This window comes from Protopterus annectens, chromosome 8.part0, assembly GCF_019279795.1.
Source record: "Protopterus annectens isolate FY-2018-M chromosome 8.part0, PAN1.0, whole genome shotgun sequence".
NCBI lineage: Eukaryota > Metazoa > Chordata > Ceratodontiformes > Protopteridae > Protopterus > Protopterus annectens.
In genome coordinates, this window is record NC_056741.1 from 266,320,893 (window position 1) to 266,347,349 (window position 26,457).

At 40.0% G+C, this 26,457-nt stretch overlaps 1 protein-coding gene across 2 annotated transcripts in view; it reads right to left on the reverse strand.

Moving 5' to 3' along the window:
• LMNA (lamin A/C) overlaps positions 1–26,457 on the reverse strand; it is a 194,828-nt gene that overhangs the window by 44,115 nt on the left and 124,256 nt on the right. For both annotated transcript variants that reach the window (XM_044079756.1, XM_044079757.1), the window contains exons 2-8: positions 23,356–23,512; positions 21,039–21,164; positions 18,808–18,978; positions 16,814–16,939; positions 14,974–15,194; positions 5,355–5,610; positions 392–499 (exon numbers count right to left, since the gene is read on the reverse strand). In XM_044079756.1, the coding sequence (XP_043935691.1) occupies positions 392–499; positions 5,355–5,610; positions 14,974–15,194; positions 16,814–16,939; positions 18,808–18,978; positions 21,039–21,164; positions 23,356–23,512 (1,165 nt within the window). The remainder of the gene's footprint in view (positions 1–391; positions 500–5,354; positions 5,611–14,973; positions 15,195–16,813; positions 16,940–18,807; positions 18,979–21,038; positions 21,165–23,355; positions 23,513–26,457) is intronic.

Here is a 26,457-nt window from a genome sequence, read left to right on the forward strand (position 1 = left end):
ATCCAGCGAAAACACATACAGAAAAAGTGAGAACATGCAAATGCATTGACTTGTGGGCACATCTGACCCCTGAACCTGGGACCATGAAACAAAGATCTGAACCACTGAACCACATTATTGCCAAGGCAGCTCCAATAACAATATATCAGAATGATATGCCTGAATCACTGGTGACATTGTTGGCATATACAGTGTAAATCCTTACTAAAAAGTCTCCAGAGATGACCAAAGGCTTTTAACTGCATTATTAAAAAGTTCTGTAGACTGAGGCTGAGCATGACAGAAGTAAAGAAAGCAAACAAATATTTGCTGCTTCTGAAGACATCTGAAAGCAAAGCTCTCCGAAAATCTGTGCATGTATCACTTTAGTTTTCCTAATTTTAATACTAACCGTGACGGTCTGTCCACTCTTTAGGATGAATTTTGGTGAGAACTTGAAGATGATTGGATTGCCTGTTCCAATTTGCCTTTTCAGTTGCCAATTTCCCATCATTTGATCCTGTAAAAAGACAAAGAAAACCATCAGTTCACTTATCAAGGTCATGCAACAAAGAAAAACTGAACTAAAAAATAAAACAGGATAACAGTTTAAGCAGAACATCATCATAACATTGAGGTGTGAAAGACTCTAAATGTGACAGACTGAGCTTTGTTCTGTATGGTCCCTCTAAATTATGTATAGTAATATTTAAACTGACAGGCCTTCCTTCACACCTTTTTAGAAGAGTGGAGTTATACAAAATACTGATTAAGTGTTTTGGTTCCAAATGACCAACACTAAGTAATGTCAACAAGGATTACATGTATGAAGAATAGGTACACTTTTAAATGAATGAAAAAATAAAAAGGCAAGCAGCAATTTTTTAGTTCACTCTAGTTTGAAAATAAGGTATAGGCTTACTGTCTATGCACAGTGGTTAAATCCAGTCCCTAATCAGACAGATGGCTTTTGATTCACTTCAAAAAAATGCTGTTGTATGCCATATCGATATAATTTTATTTTATCTATTTCTATGTTGACGGAAGTGGGGTATCCATGAACCATAAGAAAAATTCAGCAAGATATAAAAAGGTTAACCATTCAGTCCAATAGAATCGTTTTATTAACTGTGAACAAGTGAATTTTTTTGACCCCACTGTTCATACCAGTGGGACTTTAAAGATTTATTTTCCTGCTATGTCAGTACGATTCTATTACATATGCGGTATTTCATGGACAAGTTCCTATATAGGGCTAATGGAGTTCCCTCCCCAAAATGGAAAAAAAAAAGCATCTCCTTGACTAGAATGTAAGTTAAGGTTTGTGCATTACAAACCCAAGTGGGATATACCATATCATATATAAATGCATATGTATTACAGGAACAGGACTGCTGAACAGATCTGAAGCTTATGACAGAGGTGCTATGCTTCACCTAAAAAAAACGAGATCCCTCAGAATCACTCGTTCTAGCGACTTGAACCTATGTACAACAATAAACAGGACATGCTGGAGGGATAGATTCCTGTCCCAGCGACTCCCCTCACTCTGGAATAGAATCCCAATCCATACTCGACAGAGCTCCTCTCTGACTCTTTTCAAGAGAAATCTTGATGAGTGGATGGGTAATCGTAAGTTCTACCCTGGGATCACTTCAGGAGCCCTGTTGACAGAGGCCCAGGTTACTAATCTAATGGGGAGGCGAAAGCCATCACTCTGTGGCTAGGCTTATAAATGCCCATGGGCAGATAGCCTAGTACTTACCTATGAACCTATTAACACTTGCATTAGCTGTACATTTTCTGTCAGAGGGAAAATATGCACCTTCTGAGCCCAAACATTAAAATCTTGATGGGAGATGCACATCCTTGACATGGCTCACCACAAAGGGAAGGAACACAGATGTCTGCTTGAAGTGTGTGTGTGTGTGTGTGTGTGTGTGTGTGTGTGTGTGTGTGTGTGTGTGTGTGTGTTTCCAAGAAGTGAACTCTCTCTACTTTTCAAATTACAGCTTCCAAAAGGAATGGGCTGCACTGATTCACCTTCTTACACAAGTTATTTTATTTGCCACACTGCTCTACTTGAAATGACAAAAACTTAAACATTTAGTTGTGTACAAAACAGCTTTAAACCTGGCTATAGGTAAACATTTGCTGGAAGTCCGTCAGCCACAGCAGAATCTCAAAGTATAGTGGATGCCCTTCAGTTTCTGTCTGAAATGAATGCTTTGTGAATCCCCCTACGCACTATCACTTCACCAGAAAAACAACCCAAACCAGGTTGGAGAGCTGTAACCTATTGATACCATCATGTCTGGGATTTAAGCAACAGCAGTTAAGATTATAGCTACTGCATTTTCCATTGCAATTATTATGGCACACTTCTAAGTTTTAATTTTGCTTTAAAAGCTACATTTACAAGGTCAGCAAATCAAGCCATGTAATTATCACTAGTGGTTACAATGGGAGTATGTTTTAAAATCACTAAGACATGCCTGCAGTATGCAGTCATAGACCACAGCCACAAAAGGAATGCAACTGCATATACAATGTATAGGAGTAACATATTAGCATATGTGCTGTTATTATGCAACACAAATAGTGTTTTAATATTACTTGGCATAATAAACATTTTACATATCATTAAAGGAAACTCTCATTTCATGTTTCTGTACTATGTCTCCTTGAGAACATCTTCATGCAGTTTTGGCATAGATGTTGAATGCATATGTGCTGTTATTATGCAACACAAATAGTGTTTTAATATTACTTGGCATAATAAACATTTTACATATCATTAAAGGAAACTCTCATTTCATGTTTCTGTACTATGTCTCATTGAGAACATCTTCATGCAGTTTCGGCCTAGATGTTGAATGCTTGAATTTTTTAAGACAGTAGCAAAATGCTCTTTGGTGGAAGATGGGTTCTATAGCACTATCTTTACTTGACATCCCTTTAAAACATACGTTTTAAAATAATCTTTTATAATTTAATGAAAGAGTGCTAGCCAGCGGTTCAACCTTTCTCTCATTGCAAAAAAAAAAAAAAAAAAAAAAGAGAGAGAAATATGACAAACATAGTACCAGCTTTCTTACATTTAACACTGGAGAAAATTACTGTTTTTCATTATTGGAAAATTCTGTTAGAAGAAATACAAAAAAACTGGACCACTCTGGACCATTGTTGATCTAAGCACATGCCAGCATCAACACTATATACTGGATTAACTGTGGCAGCAAACTCGACACTCAATGTGTGCCTCTTCTGAATGCCACTAAACAGCAGTTGCTTTTCAGTGTTTATAACACACAACAAAACAGATGTGATTATACAAGATGTAACAGCTGGCAAACAGTGAATTGTAATATGTTTTTAAAGTACATCATCAAGTGCTGTCACATGTCAATGCTGAAAACAGAAAAGACCACGTCAGAAATGAGGTCAGCTTTATAGCTCTCAACTTCTTAGCAAAAAAAATCTGGACAAATTTTAAAAGTAATGGGGAGACAAAGCCTCAAAAGTAGGAACAAAATTTTAAACTTCACTCTTATAAACTTAGAAAGTTGCTAGAATAAAAGGTCCTGTGCCACCATGCATTTTCTGAAGGATAGGGAAGGCTGAAACTCAAATGCCAGACACTGTTTAGGGAATTCAATCCTCACTGATTTGCCACAGAATTTTAGAAGAGCCACAAACTTATGAGGAATAGACCAAAAACATGAGGCAAAAATCTGGACAGTTGAGAGGTATGGTCAGCTTTTCTAAAGCATTATACATTGTCTCCACTTTCATTCAGCTACACTCAAAGCAAAACAAATTTTCTCCTACTTATCAAAGAAAACATTAGCTGTTACACAATATTAAAATGTAAAATGGGGACACTGAATCATGACGTAAACAAATTAACACTGAAAAGCAGCCAACCCCATGGTGAAGAGGATGACCCTCCCACAGACTGCAAAAGTGGCCAGAAAAGAATGACTGCTGACCTAGAAGCAGACAGCTGGGGGGGGGGGGGGCATAGGTTATCAGACTACACTGAAAACTATAGGAGTTGTCATAAGCATGCAAAAAAGTCAGGGACACAGTCGTGAAATCATACTCCTGCTCTCTAACCTAAAGTCACTGCATGTTGATCAATGCAAAAAGGAACTGATTCATAGAAAAAGGTCTACCCTGCAGTATGATGGCTTTATAGGGGCACTACCCAGCCTTCAGCCCAGATGGGACATATAACAAGGCAGTGGTTAGTGTTGTCAACTTTGTATGGAACTGCACAGAAAATGATCAGCAGGATGGGGTGTCCAAAAATCTAAGAAAAGTAGAGTGAAAAGGGTTATTTAACTAAATCAACCCATTGTACTTGCAAACAAAGAGCAAGTTTTTTCAAGTCACAAAGTTTTGTTCAGTATTTAATGGGCAATTTGTTATTAAATAAATTGTGCTCTCTAATAAAAAAAAAAAAAAAAACTCCCACTCATCCAAAAAGCAGTGGCTAGTGGATTATTCGAAGTGCCAGCTAATAAATCTTTTTTTAACCAATTTGATTTAACAATAACGGTTATACCTCTCAGACTATTTAGAGTAAGAAATCTGTACAAAGCCAAAAATAATGGGGTGACAGGCCCACTTTAAATACTGTTCTTATAAACTTAAAAAGTTGCTAGAATAACAGGTTTTGCATCAGCATGCATTTTCTGAAGGATATGAAATCTGAAACTCATCTATTACTTACTGACTTCACTTCTCAATGATTTGACAGAAAAGCCCAAATTTTATGAGTAACACACCAAAAATATGAGACAAAAATCTCAACATTCTGTGACAATCTGAACAGTTGTGAAGTATGGGAAGGGGCAGACTGTGTTAATTTGCTTGAGCTAGCTGCACCGGCAACCAAACAGAGATTGAAAAAATGGATTCCCTGATTTGTAATGATTATCTAGTGCCTGAAGTTTCAATCAGAAGAAACAAATCCGTCAAATCTTTAACCCAATGAAAAAGTTAAAAAAAATTTGCCCTTCCACCCTTATGCAGGGGACCCCCCCCCCCCCACACACACACACACACACACACACACACACACACACACACACACTGCTGATATTAACTCCATGGTTGCAAAAGCATACAGAAAAGAGAAAAGCACCCAGAAAACAAGCCACTGTCAGCATGCAAAAAGAAACAAACTGGCAGTGATTTCCAGTGGAAAATACAAATTTAAAAGTTAAAAACAAGGGCAGTCTTTTAGGCAGGTCTATGGCAAGTACGCCTATTGCAATATCCAACAGCTGAAAGGTTTCTTGTAGACTTTTATGAAACATGCTACACAGAATAAAAAAAGAAGAGTTTACATTAAATTCGCCTGATACCTCATTTGATTTGTTCTTCAAGCGAATGTATTTTCCTTCAAGATCAACTTCATCAACAGTGACACGGCCACTAGCAGTTGCTCGCTGAGAAATGCTTGTCCTGCCACGGGCAAGGCCATTTTCCATGTCATCAAGCCGCCTCTTCTTGGTGATTACTCCAGATGTTCCTGGTGAGCCGGAGCGCACAGTATGAGAGGAACCTGCACTGCTTCTCGTTACTGTAGTTCGAGGTGGTGGACTAGGAGACAACCTCAACCTAAAATGAAGAAAAACACCAACGTAATGGAGCAATTGTGGGGACAAATACTTAAAATAAAAACAAATTCTCAAACCAGGTCAAGGCTCAAGAGTCTAAGAAAGATGGATAAAATATTTTTTGTCCTCCACAAAAAAAAAAAAAAAAAAAAAAAAAAAAAAATATTGAGATAAAAGGAATGCCTTCTTTTATTTGAGCTAATGTACAATTAGAAAAGACTGAGTGATCGATCTTGACACATGAGGACAAAGTGTCCAAAACAGTAGGACACAAAAGAAAAGGGTGCATGGAGCAGGAAAGGTAGCACAATGACATAACAAACATTTCTATTTTGCAGTGCTTTGCCCTCTGGCTTAATCCACATCTGTGGTGCCTCTAACGTGAAGTTTGCATTTTTCCTCCTAGTTCAGTTCATTCTTTTCCAGCATCAGCTTTTGGCTGCCAGACCTACCTATGATGTTGAGAAGTCCTTAGTGCGGCATGTAGGCAGGATGCATCATGTGATACATTAGCTTATCCGTCATTATCAACTTCTTACTTTCGCCCATCACTTGCTAAGACAGGCCCCCAGGTATAGAAAAAGTACAGTTTTGTACCTACCATAAATGTAGATGTTCGAAGATCCACATTGCTGCAGTCCTTACATATGGGTAGTCCGCTGTCCTCGGTCGGCCCGAATACCAAAGTATTAGGCTGACGTCGGTCAAGGCGCTTAAAACTGACATCAGGACGTCAGGGTACAAAAGCGCATGACCGACGTCATATCCTCAGTCTTTTCTTGCCCCAGATGTCAGAAGGCCCTAAAAAGAAAGGGCAAAACCAAAAAACAGCAAAAAACAACCAACCACCCCTGCACTTAACCATATTTACAATATTTACAACCCAAACCACACAACCACCTCTAACTACAGAGGGGAAGGAGGGAGGGTAAATTGGACTGCAGCAATGTGGATCTTCGAACATCTACATTTATGGTAGGTACAAAACTGTACTATGTTCTTCATCTCACATTGCTGCAGTCCTTACATATGGGTAGAATCCCAAAGCAGAGGTAAGGGAGGATGGCAAAACTATAAAGCATTAGGAGCTGCCAAAATGCCCTGTAAAATTGCAGTGGCAAATCCAGCCCTAGATTTAGAGTAAAGTGGAAGGTGGTAATGCTTAGAGAAAGTATGCACTGAACTCCAAGTAGCTGCCTCCAAAATATCCTTAGTAGCCACCCCTTAAAAAGCTGTAGAAGTGGCAGTAGCCCTAGTGGAATGAGGCCTAATCCCAGATGGAATCTCCTTACCATGATGGGAATAACAGAAAGCAATACAAAAACCAATCCACTTAGAAATAGTTGGTTTTGAAACAGGTTTGCCCTGAGAACACAAAGCAAATGAAACAAACAACTGCTGAGACTGCCTGAACCCTTTAGTTCTGTTCAAATAATATCGCAACTGTCTGTGTATATCCAAAGTGTGCAAAATCTTCTCCCCTTTATTTTGGGGGTTTGCATAAAATGTAGGCAAATGAATAGTTTGGTTTAAAGCCACACTAGAAACCACTTTAGGCATAAAGGAAGGGTTAGTACGCAAAGGCACCCTATCCTTGTGGAAAATTAAGAAAGGCTCAACCGCCATAAGGGCCTGTAATTCAGAAACCCTTCTCAGATGTAATGGCCAACAAAAAAGCAGTCTTCCATGATAAATATTTCAACTCGGCAGTCGCTGCAGGCTCAAAAGGTTATAGAGTGAGTTTCTCCAACACAAAATTGAGATCCCAAGCAGGAGTAGGAGCTCTACGTGGGGGTCTTATATTCTTTGCCCCTCTAAGGAATTGCTTAAACAAAGGATGAGAAAATAATGGTGGGTCACAGTCATAGTGAGCAGAAATTGCTGCAGCATGAACCTTTATAGAGGAGAAGGACAAACCTTTGTCCAATAACTCAGTAAGGTATTGAAGAGCAACACTTAAGTTAGGTTTAGAAACATCAAAGTCCTTTGCTGTACTCCAAATTAAAAATCTCCTCCATTTATCTGCGTAAACTTTCCTTGTACTAGGCCTTCTGGCCTCCAAAATAACATTCAAAACTTGTTGTGGAAGCTGAGACCCTCCAGTGTTTAAAACAGAATATGCCAGGCTGTTAGATGTAGAGAGTGAAGTTTGACATTGAGTAAATGACTGTTCTCCTGGGACAGCAGGTGTGGAATCGAAGGCAAAGGCCATGGAGGCTCCCGTACCAGACTTCTCAGTAATGGGTACCAGTGCTGTCGAGGCCAATCCGGAGCTATTAAAATCATGGTTGGCTTGTCCTGTCTGACCTTCAGGAGTACCTTTGGGAGGAGAGGCAGTGGTGGAAAGGCATACACGTGAAGATTGCTCCAATTGAATGAGAGAGCATCCACTTTCCAAGCTGTGGGATGAAACCTTTTCGTGCAAAACTTTGGCAGCTGGTAATTTAGTGGAGAAGCGAACAGATCTATGTCTGGAGTTCCCCATAACACTGTCAATTTTTGAAATACATGAGGATCCAATTTCCACTCGTGGGGATCCATAATTTGTCTGCTCAACACATCTGCTAAGGAGTTCTGTGCTCCTGGCAGAAACCTTGCCTGAAGATTTAGCTGCAAACAGAGCAGTCTCCCACAAAATCATTGCTTGTCTGCATAGAGGATATGAATGTGTCCCCCCCTTGCTTGTTGATGTACCACATGACAGTTGTGTTGTCTGTTTGAATCAACACCTGCCCTGGAAGAAGTAAATCCTTGAAAGCTATCAATGCAAATTGGACTGCTAACATCTCCTTCAAGTTGATATGTAAATGTTGAAGTCTGGCAGGCCACGTGTCTTGTACCCATTTTCCATTTAGATGAGCTCCCAAGCTTTGTCTGAGGCATCTGTCGTTAGAATCTGACTCGCCTCTGGTCGGGTCACAGAGAGTCCCTTGTTTAGGTGACATTCCTGAGCCCACCACAAAAATTCCTTTTGAATGCAAGGTATTATCTGAATGACAGTGTCCATATCTTGGCAGTGTTGCGTCCATACATTTTTCAGATACCATTGTAGCTTCCTCATATGCAGTTTGGCATTGGGAAGTACCAGAATACAAGATGTCATGAACCCCAAGGCTTGAAGGACTGTCCTTGCAGTCAGCCTGGACTGACGAGACAATTGATGGAAATAAAGAGAAAGATTCTTTTGTTTGTCCGGGGTCAAAAAGGCCATCTGGGATGCTGTATTCAGTCTCACACCCAGAAAGCACATGTCCTGAGAGGGTACTAGACTGGACTTTATTTCGTTCACAGAATACCCTAGGCATCCTAACACTGCCATCACAAACTGTAAATGATGAAGAAGTTCGTCCTTTCCTTGAGCCAGAATCAGGCAATCGTCCAAATAAGGATAGATTTGTATTCCTCTTAGCCTGAAGAAAGCTACCACTGGAGCCAGAACCTTCATGAACACTCTGGGCGCAGTAGATAAGCCAAAGGGCAATGCAGAGAACTGATAATGAAAAGTCCCAGCCCGAAAACGCAGATACTTCCTGCAACTGGGCCTGATAGGAACATGAAGGTAAGCCTCCTTGAGATCCAGAGTCACCATCCAGTGATCTTTGCCCAGCAGAGGTAAAAGCTGCTGTAACGTCAACATTTTGAACTTGGGAATGTCCAGATATGTGTTGAGGATAGATCTCCACGTGTCCCCTTTCTTTGGTACTAGAAACAGGCGAGAATAAAATCCTAGGCCCACTTCTGGCAGAGGGACCGGTTGTATAGCTCCTATTTGAAGTAGAAGAGAAATTTGGTTGTGAGCCTCTAGTCTTTGCTGAGGAGGAACGTCTGGCATGCCTTTGAAAGGAGGCAAGGTATGGAAATAAAACTTGTAACCTCGGTGTATGATATCCAGTACCCATTTGTCTTGGGTAATTAAAATCCAATTTTCCTTGAAAAGTGCCAACCTTCCTCCCAAAGGTGCTGCCAGGCAAGAGGGATCTGGAAGCTGAAAAAGTAGGTCATTGGGCCTGTTTACGAAAGGACTGGCCCCTACCCTCACTCGAAGATTGTGCAGGTGAACTCCCAGTTCTAGGTCTGAAGGAACTCTGTGCTCTGCCCCTACCATGTCTAGATCTACCCCTAGACTGAGACTCATAAGAAGGATACGTCCACCCCTTAGCAGGCCAATTCCTACTAAACTTTGGAGGCTGAACTTGCAAAAAATCCTTAACAGTCTGCATAGACTTAGCCTTGTCCTCCATTTTCTTCAAGACTGATTCCACAGGTGGACCAAACAACACTTCAGACTGCAAAGGAGCATCCAAAATCCTTGTTTTAACATGGTCAGAAAAATTCTGATCCTTCAGCCAGGCGTGCCTGCGAAGAACTGAACCAGTGGCTGCCACCCTAGACAAGGCCTGCACAGCATCAAAACCACATTGTAAAGAATGCTTACCAACCTGCTCAGAGACATGCACCAAATCTTGTAATTCTTTACACTCAATGCCTTCTGCTAGAGCATCCACCTTAGATTTCAATTGAGAAAGAAGAAAGTTTTGATATTTCAACATATGAAACTGGCAATTCAAAGCCCTCATTGCTAAGGTAGAAGAAGTATAGACCTTCTTTCCCCATCTATCCAAAGCTCTGGCCTCTTTATCTAGAGGAACCGGATTTTTACAACAGAGGCCTTGACACCCTTGGGTCCCTGACTAATAGTTTCTGGGTCCGCCCTAGGACTCTTATAAAGATATTTATGAGCCTCAGGCACCCTGTAATACCTATCTGGTTTAACAGGCGCAGGAGGCAGAGAATCAGGATTGCGAAGCCTCTGAAAACACATCCTGCACAACATCCAGAACAGGTGGTATAGCTAAGGGCCTATGTTGAGGTAAAAGCAAAAATTCCCTAAGCCTTTTCCGAGAATCAGAGAAGTCTTGACCTTCCCACTTAAAATGCTCCCTCATAGAGTGAAGTGTCTCTGAAAGAAAAATCCTCTGGAGGAGAAGCAGAAGGAGTGGAATCTTCTGCATCAGAATCAGAATAAGGAGAGTACTCCTGCAAGTCTTCAGCCGAAGACTCTGAAACATCTGAAGCCTGTTCAAAACTTCCCAACTCTGGCTCCACCCTAGGCCTCTTATCAGGAGGGGGCAAAGAACCTCTAATCAGAGTAATCAAATCTTCTGCCATTTTAAGCATGTGCTTCTTAGGCACAGACCCTGCTGAACTAGGAGTGACACCAACAGATGCTAAACCTGGCCTTCCCTGGGAGAAGCCTTGGAAACAGAAGGAGAGGGCCTAACCACCCTGGGAAGGGAGGGGAGTACAGTAACCTGAGAAGCCCCTTCAGCCTGCCCTGCCTCAAGAGAGGCCACATCCTGCAAAATTAAAGTCTCCCCTGAGACTCTAAAGAAGTCTCCGTCGGACCCACCGGTTCCACTGAAGCCTCTAAAGAACCGGCGTCTGGAACGGACGACATCTTGCCTGGGTTTAACTGTTTTGTCTTTGCGCTTCTTCGTGGAAGCGGGCGCCGGAGAATCCGACGGCATATTATAATTGCACCGCTTACCGAAGACCAGCCTAGCACAATCTAACCTTCGCTTAATAGTGCGCTTATTGAACCTAGCACAAAAGCGACACCCGACTACGTCGTGCTCAGGCCCCAAACAAGGAATGCACAAAGAATGATAATCCCTATGCGGTATCTGTTTCCCACAAGAAATACAATTATTCACTTTTTCTGACATCCGGTACTACACTGAGGCAAGAAAAACCAAAATAATCCCCAACGGGGTACTTAGCCAACTTGGATTCGGTCTGAAACTCCGAACACGAAAAATTTCAGAACGCCGAACGGCACTTGCAACGCTGCTTCTGCATCGGACCATGCGGCAAAAAAGACTGAGGATATGGCGTCGGTCATGCGCTTTTGTACCCTGACGTCCTGATGTCAGTTTTAAGCGCCTTGACCGACGTCAGCCTAATACTTTGGTATTCGGGCCGACCGAGGACAGCGGACTACCCATATGTAAGGACTGCAGCAATGTGAGATGAAGAACATCATACACATGTGCTGGTCAGCTTTAGACATTTGTGAAGTCTCCTGTAACTGTCCAGTGATCTGTAATGGTCAGGATGGGAAATCAGTATTTCAGTGTTAGACTCATTTGCTAGATATATCACTTAACAGATGTTAAGCTGGCATGACAAAGTGGCATAAGGACAAATGGGACAGTGTAGGTCAAAACTACATCTCTATATGTACTTGGTACAAGAGGATGTACTGGTTATGCATACAAGGAATCATTTCACACTGCCTATGGACTAAAGGGAAGAATCTGAGAGGACCACTAGACAGAAAAAAGGAGTAACCTGAAGGAGAACATGAGATGCAGGCCTTAAGTCATACACATTTCTAATCAAACTCTCAGGTTCTGATAAAGCTCAGAAAATAAGCCAATTAACAACACACTTTGCACTTGTACAGACCAAGAAAGCATGCAGAACGCAGCTTTTGACTACTTGCTCTCCACATATCACTACAGCACATTCACAGAAGGCTGGCAGTCTTTTGTTTTCATCTGCAGTAGACATACTGACTGAATAATGCAGTCATCAACACAGTTTACAAAATAAACAAAAGAAAGAACTTAAAAAAGTTCACTTTACAAATTTGTGGTTATTCCAAGAAAATAATAGGTTTCTTTAGCCATTTTCTATTAGCTATAATATTTACAGAGAATTTTTTTTAGCTTATAAAGTGTGTTATGTTTTATTTAAATAGGAATGGATGCTCCTTAAATGTATCCCAGACTCCTCCCAAGATCTTTGTCAGAGCCTGTTATCAATACCATGTGATGTACCTAGGGACCACATCTTACTGTGCCCATGTCATGTACCTAGGGATAATGGCCTACTGTGCCCATGTCATGTACCTAGGGACCATGGCCTACTGTGCCCATGTCATGTACCTAGGGACCATGGCCTACTGTGCCCATGTCATGTACCTAGGGACCATGGCCTACTGTGCCCATGTCATGTACCTAGGGACCATGGCTTACTGTGCCCATGTCATGTACCTAGGGACCATGGCTTTCTGTGCCCGTGTCATGTACCTAGGGACCATGGCTTTCTGTGCCCATGTCATGCACCTAGGCACCATGGCTTTCTGTGCTAGTCTCATGTACCTAGGGACCATGGCTTTCTGTGCCCGTCTCATGTACCCAGGGACCATGGCTTTCTGTGCCCGTCTCATGTACCTAGGGACCATGGCTTACTGTGCTCATTTCATGTACCTAGGGACCATGGCTTACTGTGCCCACGTCATGTACCTAGGGATCATGGCTTTCTGTGCCTGTCTCATGTATCTAGGGAGCATTGCTTACTGTGCCCATGTACCTAGGAACCATGGCTTACTGTGTCCATGTCATGTACCTAGAGACAATGGCTTACTGCGCCCATGTCATGTACCGAGGAACCATGGCTTACTGTGCCCATGTCATGTAGCTAGGGACCATGGCTTATTATACCCATATAACATGTACCTAGGCACAACAGCCTACTGTGCCCATGACATGTACCTAGGGACTATAGCTTACTGTGCCCACAACATGTACCTAGGCACAATGGCTTACTGTGCCCACATGTACCTAGGGATCATAGCTTACTGTACCCATGTACCTAGGGACCATGGCTTACAGTGCCCATGTCATGTACCTAGGGACAATGGCTTACTGTGCCCATGTCATCTACCGAGGGACCATGGCTTACTGTGCCCATGTCATCTACCGAGGGACCATCGCTTACTGTGCCCATGATGTGTACCTAGGCACAACGGCTTACTGTGCATGCAGCAGCTGAGCTAATCCTGACACAGCATGCAGCAGCTGAGCTAATCCTGACACAGCATGCTGAACTCCAACCCAATTAATTATTCATGAATGCTTCATCTGCAACCCTGTATATAAATTGTACTTTTCAGTTTACACCAATTCTCAAGGCTCAGCATCAACCTGCTCTGATTACACTGATAGCATAGTGGTACTTAGGGAGTGTGGTATTTTGTAATTGTAGTAATATTCGGAACAGACTGCATATTGGTTTTAAATTCAGAATTTTCTGCATATTAAAAGGATTGCTGAAGCAGGTGCAACTAGCAAGGCAAAAGTGGAATGTATAGCTGGGCTGGGAAGTTGAGAAACAGGGAATGGTGGTACTTTCTTAGTTTTGTCAGTGACTGAGATGGTGTAGAAGCATGAAAAATGGCAAAGACAATACTGGAGACAACAGATCTCTTAGCGGTTTTAAGTACAGCTTCAGTGTCAGTTCTGCTGTAACAGGTACACAAAGGTTAACGTGCATGGGTAGGTGGGGTATCTTGTAAGACACTGAAGCAAGGACAAGTCCTTCTGATGACTCATATCCCATTCTCTGGTGCCAGCTTCATCTAGATCGCAAATCTTTGCGTCCATATATTGGTCTAAGGGATGAACAGAAAACATCTAACCTTTTTCATAGTGAGTACTCCAGTTTAGGGGAAGAACCAGGAGAATCAGCAAGATTTTTTATGCACATCAAGTCATTCCTGAACATTTACAGGGTGAGTTAGTGATGGAAGGCATAATGCACTGCAAGAGTGAAGGAGTTGCTGAGGATCTAACAAGGTGTTTAATCTCCTCTGGAATCTGGCATTGAAGTTGCCACAATTTTCATTCCAGCCTAGAAACTATAGATAATTTTACTTTTCTATAAAGATATATAACCTTTACAGTGTAGCTGCATAACAATCAAAAACAAGCTCTTTGCAAGACTTGAGTGTATATCTTTACTAATAAATTTTAGTTTCTTCTCCCACCATGTGTCGATAGATTTGAATCACAGGAACTATTAATGGCAATTATGCAGACTACTTTTAATTAAAAGAAACTTGCAACATTTTGGTGGAGTAGGTGGGGTGAAACACATAATTACAATAATTTCAGTGTAGTAGTCATCATAAAAAGGGTGGCACTCACTTCTATGAAAGTGAAGAATTGGTGTTTCGTGTGAAAAATGTTGAAAAAGTTATGACTTTTGTCAGTGAATCTGAGTCAACTACTCCCAGATGGGTATAGTAAAAAGCCAGATGCACAGCTACAAATCCTGCTAATGCTACTCTGATGCATTACTGCCTCTCGTGTGCTACTTAGAAGCAGCCAGTTCAAACTTTTATCCCCAAAATACATCTGACTTTGGGAACTGTGAAACTGGCTTCTCAGTTGAACAAAATGCATTAGTACCATTCCAAAAAGATTAGATTATGCAGAACATTTCCATTATAAGTGCCTCTGGAATATCTACATTTAACTATATAAAAACAATGAAAGGCAAATTTGGAATATGGTACCTCTCCTCCTCGCCTTCCAGCAACTTTCTGTATGCATTGATTTCCATGTCCAGTGCCAGCTTGATATCCAGAAGCTCTTGGTATTCATCCAGTTGTTGCTGCATGCGTGCCCGCAGATCTGCCATCTGTCGTTCTGCATCAGACAGCTTCCGACGATTCATATCCCGTTCTCTGGCCAGAGTTTCATCTAGATCGCGAATCTTTGCATCCTTGGCAGCCAGCTAGAATCATAAAATTTAGTTCTTCTCTTATATATTTTGTTTGACATAAAACAAAACTTCATCAACATAAATAAACCTCCCAGTGAGTTGTAGAAATATTAAACTATGTAACATAATCAATGTGTACTTAATGCACATATAACAAATAGGTGAATAATATACAGATTTAACAGCTGCATACACTATAATTCTACTAACCAAAGGCTACACACCAAGAGCTAAATATCTGCATACAGCATAAAGTCTGTTGCATTAATATGTAATGTTAGACTAATGTTTAAAATATCATACATGTCAGTCAATGCTCTCAATTATCTTTGGGCTCGGATAGTGACTGGAAAGGATTTATGGGCCAGTTCACCTACCCAGTTAAACAACTGTGCATATTCATAAGGTATAACTGCATATATTCTTACTACTCACTGTACCTAACTAACATACACATTTCAGAGCTGGTTAGTGATAGAAAAACATATGGTAAAAGGGATATAGATGACTTACTTTCACATCTAATATATGAAAGCATCAAGATTTACTGCAGTAATGCTAAGATTTACGTTCCACTTCTTTCATAACAAAAATGCATGCGTCATTGCACTCACGATTGATACAGGGCACTCCAGTGACAGTTAAAGGGACTTCCTCCCACTCCCACTAGAATGTTAACCTAACCTGTCAGAACACTAGAACCACACTGGATTATTTACAGTTTAGTCACAGAGTAGTAAAAAATATGGAAACTTCCTCTAGAACATCTTCATGAACAAGTTTTTTTCTATACACTACCTTTAACTTTGAAGTCTGTGCAAATATTGCCAAATCAAAACCTTTAGGCGCACTCTGTCCTACCATGATTCCCATTAGTAATACTGTATAATCTGCAAAGACGCAAGTTCACAATTGCAGTACAATTTTTAGTATGACGGAAAAAGTGAAGTGTATAGCCCAAGCACAGTATCCTAAACTGAAGTTTGACCCCCAACCAACAATATCACTTGCTCTGAGGTAAACAGCAACCATCTTCAATGGCATTTTTCACTTTTCTGTTATTTAAGGAGCTGGATTCACTTTCAGCTATGTGGTCACATGTGCTTTAGACTTGCTTTGCTCAAACTTGGAACTGTGTAACCACATCCAGGACTGACAGACGCAGAGAAAACGAGAAGCAGTAATACAAAAAAATGAATAAATCTTTAAATGAATTACACTTGTTATCCTGCTTGTGGTGCAGCTGTAGCATTGTTGCCTCACAGCAAGAGGTTCTCCCATTCGATTCTTGGCTGGAGTGCAGGGTGTGCCTTCTGTGTGGAGTCTGCATGTCCTCCCCGCTGTTGGGTGGACATTCAAAAGGCATGCGTAGATGGGCGTGCCTTCGTTGAAGGTTGAATGTCGAGCTGGCACCTCGGCATTCGTGAAAATCTACTGCCAATCATTAGCAGACCGCAGTTCCGCTGTGGCGACCCCTATCCGGGAAAAACCGAAAGACAAACAACAACAACATCATCCTGCTTAACAGGACCGGAGACTAAACTAACTTGTAGTCCTAACATCACTGTGGGTAACTGTTGATCTTATAAAGTGACATAAAATATATTTTCTATGAGTGGTCAGCTACTCACTTCCTTTTGCAGTTGGCTGAGCTGTGATGTCAGAGAGTTGATTCGAGTGCGTGTTTCCTGAAGCTCCTCATGGGCGGCTCCAATGAGGTTGCTGTTCCTTTCAGCTGAATGTTTTGCATTTTCCAGCTAGAAGTAAAACAAATAGAATGCATTAGGCAGTGAAAAACATTTATGAATTATGCACAGCAACCCCACCAGATAACTTAAGTTCCTCTTTACTTGTTCTCATTCGGAAGAATAATGATGTAAAATAAGAATTAGTTATAGTTGTGTGTACCCCAACTTCCCTTGCTCCCTGATCTTGCATGCTGCATTAGACTTTGGTACAAATGTCCAAAAGTGATAGAAAAGCAAACGTTTTTCAGAAAGCATAAATCTAGGACCCACTTGTAGATTGTAGAGTCTGGTTAAGCTTCCATCCTCCCCAGATGGGCTCATTATTACCTTACACCTCCTGGTCCCCCCCAAAAACACTACTGCACAGAAACATTGCAAGAGTAGGAATCAGCCTGAAACCCCCTAATAGTAGCCAGGTCCCCATTCTGCACTATTCTTATACAATTATTCCCTGTTTCACTGACTGAGGTACTTGGCTGTACCCTTTCAGACCAGGACGATGTACCTCACATAAGTTGTGGGATCAATAGGTAATCTTACTGCCACCCATACCAGGCTGAAGCAGATGAAGCATACGTAGATGGGGGTATTTCAGCTATAACATACATTTTTCCTAACTGAAACTGCCAGTCACTTGCACATTTAAAAGAAAATAAAAATAAACCACTATGACCAGAACAGGTTTCTTCTAAAATACTTTTCAAATCATAGGTTTCCAAACCTAATTAGTCAATTAAAATAATTTGGACAGTAAGAGGCTTTTCATGCAGAGAGTCGAAATGCTTTTTTTTCTTAGATAAAATACAATTGTCTAAGGTGATTACATAGAAGTACTTTGTAAAATAAGATTTTTTTAGATTATACATTTTTACTGGAAACTGTATTGGTCTATTACAATAGCTATAATGCAACAATGTGCATGATTTTTTTTTTTTAATTTTCTTCAGAAATAGTACTGAGGAAGATGTGTTTGTCAAAACACAAGTTAAAAAGATGAACGGCAATCAGTCTTCCTTTACTCTTAATATACCCACTGCAACTCCCCTAAATGGTTGCAGCTTTAGAGTTCGCAATAAATGCTATTTAAATGCTTTTTTTCAGTCCTTGTTTGTTGGAAAGTGGAAACATCCTACCCGTGTTTTATAAAGTCATCCAATAATGACTGTAAGAGAACTGGGGAAACCATCACCAGTTCAGAAAACAGAACAGCTGACTGCTGACAAGTATCCTGGTTTAGCTCATATGTCATAAGCAGTAACAGGTCACCAGCAGTACCACATCACACTACCAGAAGTTAAGCAATGCATAAACAAAACATATGGTGCACAGTGGACCATGTCTTTTAATATACAAGGTGCAAGACAATCTTAAAAACATTTAAAACGGTATACTATATTCATCTCAAGTACATTTTTGCCATTAAAGAAAATGATACTTAGATTATTAATTTAAATTTCAACAAAACCTATAGAAACAAAAGTTATTTAGTTACCCTCTAACTTATCTATTGGCAGGGATTACTGTGCCAGGAGTTTGTGAGGTCCTTCTAATTCACCACAGGTTTGAGTAGAATATTAATGACTTTGGTTATTTTTATACAAGTCTGTCAGCCGCTGTGTTGAGTAATGAGCATCACTGTCCATTAACAAAAATAAATTATGCAGGTATGCATTTGCTTTTATTACAATTGCCATTATATCTAGTTGCATGGCTAGTTGCATGGCAGTACACCTTAAAGGATTAAAGGCAAAACTCTGAAGCTACCTAGTTTGTAGCCACCTGTAACTTACTCCAAATGACATTATGGATTACACCAGTAGAATTCCATACTAAAGGATTCATACCAGTAGAACTCCATATTAAAGGATTCTGTTTACCTTGGCATTGTAAGTCTTTTCCAGTTCATCCTTGTACATCCTGAGCTGGTCCTCATGCTCTGCCCTCATTTGCTGCAAAGCCTCCATCAGTTTGTTCTCATATTCCTGCTGACGGCCACTGTCGACCTCCACAATACGAACGTCACTCCGACGTTTGCTCTCTCTCATTTCCTGTCAATGCAGCAATGAAAAATACATTAGCTTACAGATGTAACAAAAAAAGTGTGTGTGTGCACGCATGTGAGAAAAAGAGAGAGAAATATGTGGGAAAATTAAAAAACTGTGATAAATGAGGCAGTTGCCTTAACAACCCAGTTTTGACAAACTTTGTTCTCTCAACTGCAAAACCATCAATATACATTCTCTAAGCTGCAGCAGCCTGCAAGTTATTTTTTTTTTTTTTAATTAAGCTATTTATCAAGGTAAGTGAGCGGGTCTACAGCAGAAATGTTAGTCATAAAGGTAACTATAATATACATGCGGACACAGTTAAGCAGCCAACTCAGTGTGTTTGGATAAGCCTCAGAAAATCTCCACAGACAGCAGCAATCCAGCTCCATATAAAGACAGCAAACTGGGATTAGGACTGAAACCTAGAACTAGGAGCCAGACATCTTAACCAATTAATACACCACACCAAACATGAAAGGAAGCAATAAGACAAATTCTCTGGAGAATGGTATAATTTGATTTTGCAGCCAACATTCTGGGCTGATTTCAATTTCCACAAAATAAAATTAATGATTTTCCGATGCTGTTTACATATTAAAAAAAAAACACTAGTGAGTGAGTGTGGCTCTGGACAAGTCATGTAACCAGACAGTGCTCCCAGTTTGCCCTTGAAAAGGGACAAGTTGTCCAGTGAACTTACCTGGTCAACAAATAGGTAAAATAAACAACATCTTTTGGTCTTAAGGTCAAAGGGCAAAATATCAAATTTATTACCCAACAAGATGCCAAACTGCCACAACCTTATGTAGATACTTTCTACATATAAATATTGGCAGTGAAGTAAGTTAATGACTGAAGACTTTTTGACTTTAAGGGTGAAATTGATATCGTAAATATGGAGGTAATGTGCAACACAGACCAGTTTTCCTCACTGTAGTACCGTTTATTTTCAGTTTTAGTATCTTGGAGCTAGTATTTTTTTTTATAGATTAGGTTGTGGTTACCTCTAAGAAACAGAACAAATCCTGAAGTCTTTCCAAATAGTTCAAGTTTTCCAACTTTATGATCTTTCTAGTAAAGAATCATTGTACTTTTTCAAGTTGCTTCAGGTAACTTGTTCAAAGACTACAAAAATACATTTGAATCAATTCAATAATTGATCAAACTGGTAAAGTATAAAGTAGTAGGATACTTTCCATGGAGTAATTAAACATGCCCTTTAAAATTACATGGGCTACAGAGTGTTTACCAGAGTTTGACAGCTACACACTAGTAAAATTGCATGGGCTACAGAATGTTTACCAGAGTTTGACAGCTACACACTAGGCTAAAGTTCAAATTATTACCCTCCCAGGGACCCATGGATTTTATACATTCGATGGTGCTACTTTTAACTTCGCCATTAGTCTACACAGTTCCTAAATCCTTTTCTTGCACTCCTCCAGCCCCCAGGAAAAATTCCTGGTATTCCTTCAAGGTCTTACTGTTTTGTGGATTTTCAAAGCTGCTAGGATAAGGGTGACCAGAGAGAGGATAAATAAAAGCAATCTACATATTTTGCCTCCCTTACAGAGGTTTCTCAGAGGATTAAGGACATCACCCATTAAAACGCTTTTTCCTGTACTCATGACTCTGATACCCTCAGTTTTTACATGTTCTTACTGTATGACATACTTCCAAGGTAAATCCAGAAGAAAGGCACATGTGCGGAGTGGGTTTACCGACCATTTTTATAATTTGCATAAGACAAACTAACATGCACTAAATTATGTTCATAGCCTACAGTAGGAAGGAAGTGTGAGGCATCTCATGGGCAGAGAATATTTAACATTGAAATGAGGTTTGGAATAACAGAAAAGGTACTGGAAACAATCCATGAAGTGGTCTACAGGAAAATAAATACCAAAAGACCAAACATCCGATTCAAAACACCAGCACAGAACATAAGTTTATCCATATTTACCCAGGAGTGGCACTATTACTGAAAAGCTAAGAAAAGCATAACAATGGGATGTATTACTTTACCTCAAAATATTCCTAGGTTACAAATCCAGTCTCACCTCTAGATAGATGTTCTTCTGGAACTCCAGTTCTTCCTTCAAGGTCTGATTACGGTTCTCGGCATCGACACGACGTAGCATTTCATCATGTAGCTGCTTTTTGGCATCTTCCAGTGCCAGTTCCAGCTGAAAAGTGGAAAAAAAATTACATTACAAACAGTTCGCTCACAGGAGTTTAATATGCAGCACCATCCTGACCATGCCATTTACTCTTCTCTTAACTAAGTTTCAGTCCAAAATATTTTACACAGTCTACAAAAACGTCTGCTGCTCTCCACATCTGTGATGTACCCTTACTTAAAGCACCACATAAATCAGCACATGATACAGTACAAGATGCCATACCATTTCCCAATCTCCTCACCACCAATGTGCAACATTTTAGTAAGTATGTGGAAACGGACCTTTACTGTGGTTCACTTGAACTGCCTCCCCATTCCCCAGGAAAATATAGCAAAGCAATTATCTTGTGATACTGGATTATGGTTTGCTATTATTTAAAGTTCTGAGGAATGTGGACTTTGGTGACTAAAAGCTTTATACTTATGGTCAGCCACTCAGGGACATCTAAACTTAAAAGAATAGTGTGAATAAATACAGCAATCAAAGAACATCTCAGAAATATACAAATGTTTAAGCCAGTTACCTCCAGCTGATCACTGCCTGCTTGAATCGGACTCTTAACATCAACTTAAAATATTTATTATGGGCCACAGGTTTTTGGAGGGGGTGCCCACATAGTATTTCATTTCTAAATGTCTTTTGGGACTAGAACTTTCCATCTAGGATATCACCTTTAAGATTAACAACAATACCAATTACGATTTTCTTTTTTATATCTTGTTTCCTACTGCAGGATTATGACAATCTGTTGCCACCATTGTCTATCCCAGTTCTTATCTCCCCAAACAGACAATTTGACCTTTTACTGGACTAAGGCTGCTAGCCTGGGATCACAGCTGGCAGAGAATAGCTGTTACACCCTTAGGGGAGACGGAACATTCAGGCATTCTGGTGCAGTGACATCCACTCTTACAGTGCAGAGTGCAGTTGCTACTGCTCCTCCCAGAGTGTCAGGGCATGCAATCATATGAAAAGTGCACATACAGATTGCATATGTGTAAGGGGTCAGATAGATGTGTCAAGAGGTCGTGCATGAGATAAACATAAATTTGTGGTCCTGTGCTACTTCTTAGCTTCCACTAGAGGGCAATATTGCGACAATGAATCCGGTTTCCTCCCCACCAATGTAAGTGAGCTGGTAGTCGCCTGCTTAAGCCCAGCTCCACAGTTGTTAAGTCGCCCCCACATCACCAGTTTTAGAGGTAGATGTACTGGCCCTGCATTAATGGGCCAGCTACGCTACCAATTACCTTTTAGCTTAGTTGTTTAATTTCACTTATATAGTTATCAGGTAAACTAATGCTGCTTTTTTTAGATGGAGTCACATCTACTTGGATACAGAATGGTTTGACCTAGGATACATTTTTCATTTACATTTATCTTCTAATGAGTTTGAACCATGACAGTAAAGTGGTACAACAGTTACTGCTGCTGTGTCGTATCACTTGGTTAGCTGGTTTGGTCCTTAGAGCTGCACGTCAGTTTATTTGGACTTGGTTTTATTAGCACTTTCACTTTCTTATTTTAGTTTGGATTGTAAAAAATGACTTATGTTACATCAGGCTAGCTTTTGGTTGTAAGCTAGTCTCATTGTGTTGAGGTTGTCAATCATGATTATTTATGATCCTTTGTGCTTTATAAGATATATATATATATATATATATATATATATATATATATATATATATATATATATATATATTAGTTTTCCATGGGTTACAGCTGTTATTGAAAGTTGTCCTGATTAAGTCCAGTTATCATAAATTAAAGCAGAGTTATTCTGGTAACTACTCCTGTTTGTGTTTCTTTCTTCTATGCTTTCATAAGAGAGGAATTAACATCTGAAGTTTTGGACTGTTTATTACTATTGCTTTACACTGTGTTTTTATTTTTCATTTTTCACAAACAGGTTAGTCCTCTACCTTAATGCTGGGGACAGCTATCTCCTTGTATCCCTGTTGTCGTCTATTAAGGTATGTGAGACAGAGTTTTTGCATCTCATTATTTGCATTATATTTAACTTGTGTTGTATTTCATTTTTTTAAATTAGTTAAGGACATCATTATAGCCAACGTTATCCACGTTTGTGTAAACCCAAGCACTAACTGGATGACTTAGCTAAACTAGCTGTATTACTAAAACAACATACTCAACCTGGACAGACCCAAGAAAAAAAAAATCTTGGTTAACTCACCTTAGCAATCTGTGCCTTTAGGTCCCGCACCTCGCCCTCTAGGTTTCGCTTCTCATTCAAAGCGGTACTCAAGGATGCATCCTTGGAATTCAGGAGTGCCTCTAAATCCTTAAGCCGTGCTTGTGCTGTGAGAAGGTCAGCCTCTTTCTTGCCATTTCTGAAAAGAAACAAGGATACTGATGAAGTCAGTGCAAACAACTACATAGAATGCCTATGGTCCCTCCTGGGGTATACCAAATACTGTACAACAATGAGAGCTTTGTGAGCTTACCACTGCTGTGGCAATAAAACAAAGCTATGCATTATACATGAAACAAAAGCAAAAATAGCTTTATGACACACCCGGGGTTCGATTCCCTTGATCTCTACTTGCAAACTGTGAGACTTAGAGCAAACTGTTAAGTCTGACAATGCTTTCATATCACCTCTAGAAAAAGTCATTTTTGCCTTATAAGGCTGCCTGATTAGCAAAGGAATAAAATAAAAACAGTTATATAACAAACCAAACCAGAATGATAATGTTCAAGTTATTCATAACAGAGGGAATTCAGATGAAACAGTCCCTGCTGATGCATTTTATACATATTTTATTGCAATACGTACTGTACTGTACATGTAATGCTTGCTTATTACACAGCAAAAGACAACCTTGCATGTTGCACTATCGTAGCTCATAGGTCATAGCAGAGTAGTATCTATTACATACAGACAGACAGTAGAAGACATCTTCAAGACATTTCAACTGGATTCAGTACACAAAACAGCAGCAATCAGGCAGCCAGTGCATGAAAATACAAGTAAATTAAACAGATGGGTCAGGCAACCATTTCTAATGTGGTGCAGAGTCACATACAAACATGAGACAAAAGGTAAGGATATGCATAGCATCACAAACAATTAAATCCTGAACCTCTTACACAGTAGTGCAAAAACTGGCAAGCAGTAAAATGAGTAAAACTAAGAAAATGAAGCCTGCATTGTGCAAGGAATGCTTCCATATATGAAAGGTTGTTGTAGTGCTGCTTGAATAAAGTAGTGCTTGATCTCAATAGATTTTGGACACTGTTCACTGAAAACCCATCACAAACGTTCAAATAACGACTTTGGCAACAAGGTCAAGCCTCCTGCACTTTCCATGTGTGGAGGATGGTAAGTTGGCAAACCTCCCAGAAGTCATACCTACCAGCTTCATGGTTGCTAAAAGTTTAGAAAACAAAGAGCGAGCTCTCTGCACCCAAGTCTCTATGCTACCATCCATGGTAAAAGGCAACTTCAGTCAGTTTATGCAGTTAGAACCAAATCAACTTGGCTCTCAATCTCATGTAGGGAAACCAGAAGAAACATGGAACTATACCATTCCAAGGCGAAACTTTTGAAGTTTTTATTCCTGCCTCTGGAGCAGCAATGACACTCTGGACTGCGGTAAAAATATGTGGCACATTCAAATGTCCAGTAATTATATCAGGGCAGTGGTTACTGCCACTTCTAAACCCAAAAAAGAATTACACAAATACTGACAACAAGCTGATGGACCCTTTGTTGTAGGGTGGTGGTGAGTATATTACAGATCTGACAATCTTTGTAAGCACTAAAATAAAGTCAGCAATCTGGGTCACAGTTAAACTTTGAATTCCTAAACTAGCTTATGTTTTTATAAAGCACTTTACAGACCAGACGGAATTCAATCAAAGAAATGTTAAAAGTTAGGAAAACAGCTAAAATATAGGCTAAACAAAAAGTATATATATTCATAGCAGTAACAAAAGCCACAATTTTGTATTTCTGACTAACACTGAATATAAAGGTCATTAGTAAAACGGTGTTAGGAAATAAAAGGAGTTAGATGTAGACTGAAGGTGCTGTGTGGATGTGAGGAGAGACATTCAAGCAGGCTTTGTAGGAACTGGATGCAAGGCAAGTGGAAAACTTGAGAGGTTCAACAATGCCAAGCAGGTGGTACATGTAAGGTAAATGGAAATGACAAGACATGTTTGATGATGCTGTGCAGACAGTAAGCTTGATTAGTTAAGATTTCTGCCATGCAACTCCAGGGTCTGGGGGTAAAAAGCCTGCTGTCCAGTCAGTGTGTGTGTGTGTGTGTGTGTGTGTGAGTATGTGTGCATGTATGTGTGTGGCTGGCATGCTCTCCCTGTGTCTGTGTGGGTTTTCTATAGGAAATTTTGTCTCTTTCCAAAACATTGTGGTTGACTTGGTACTCTAAAGTGTCCATATGTAAATATATTTTGCATTTATCTTTACTTGTGTGGCTCTTTGATTACCAGTTCACTTACTCTTTTAATAAATGAGCATGTTAAAGTATGTGGACAGAAGGCGAGATGTGATAATTTACACAGATAATAAATATGTAAGGTACATGGACAGAGGGCAAGGCATTTGATGATTTAACAGACAATGATATAGTTGGCTTGTGTAACTAGTATGTATTAGGGACATGGGCAAATGGACAGATACTTGGTAATCTACAAAGGTTGCACATGTAAGGTACACAGATGGACAACGAGATATTTGATGATTTATACAGGCAGCATATGTAACATACACGGACAGAAGGTGAGATGTGATGATTTATAGTGATGCTAGATGTAAGGTATATGAAGAGCTAATAAGGCATTTGATGATCTATACAGGTAGTATATACAAGATACACAGACAAGTTATGAGAGATGTGCTGACTTGCATGCATAGTATATGCAAGGTACGCAAATTATATATATATATATATATATATATATATATATATATATATATATATATATATATAGACACACACATGGCGCACATGGAGAGATGATGAGATATTCAATGATTTTTGTAGGTGCTATATAATAGCAAATTTAAGGTGAGATATAATAGTACATTTAAGGTGAGAGGATATGGAATCCAATGACAGGGGATGGGAGGGAGAACTAGGTGAGTGAATGAAGATAAAATTTATAGCACAGACGGATTGCAGAACCTAAGAAGAAATTACTAGGCAGTAGAACAAGACAGCAGTGAAGACGCATGAAGCCAAACAGTAGGACAGTAGTAAAGGTGCCTGGCGGAAGGAAAGGAGAACACTAAACAGGAGGGACTAAAAAT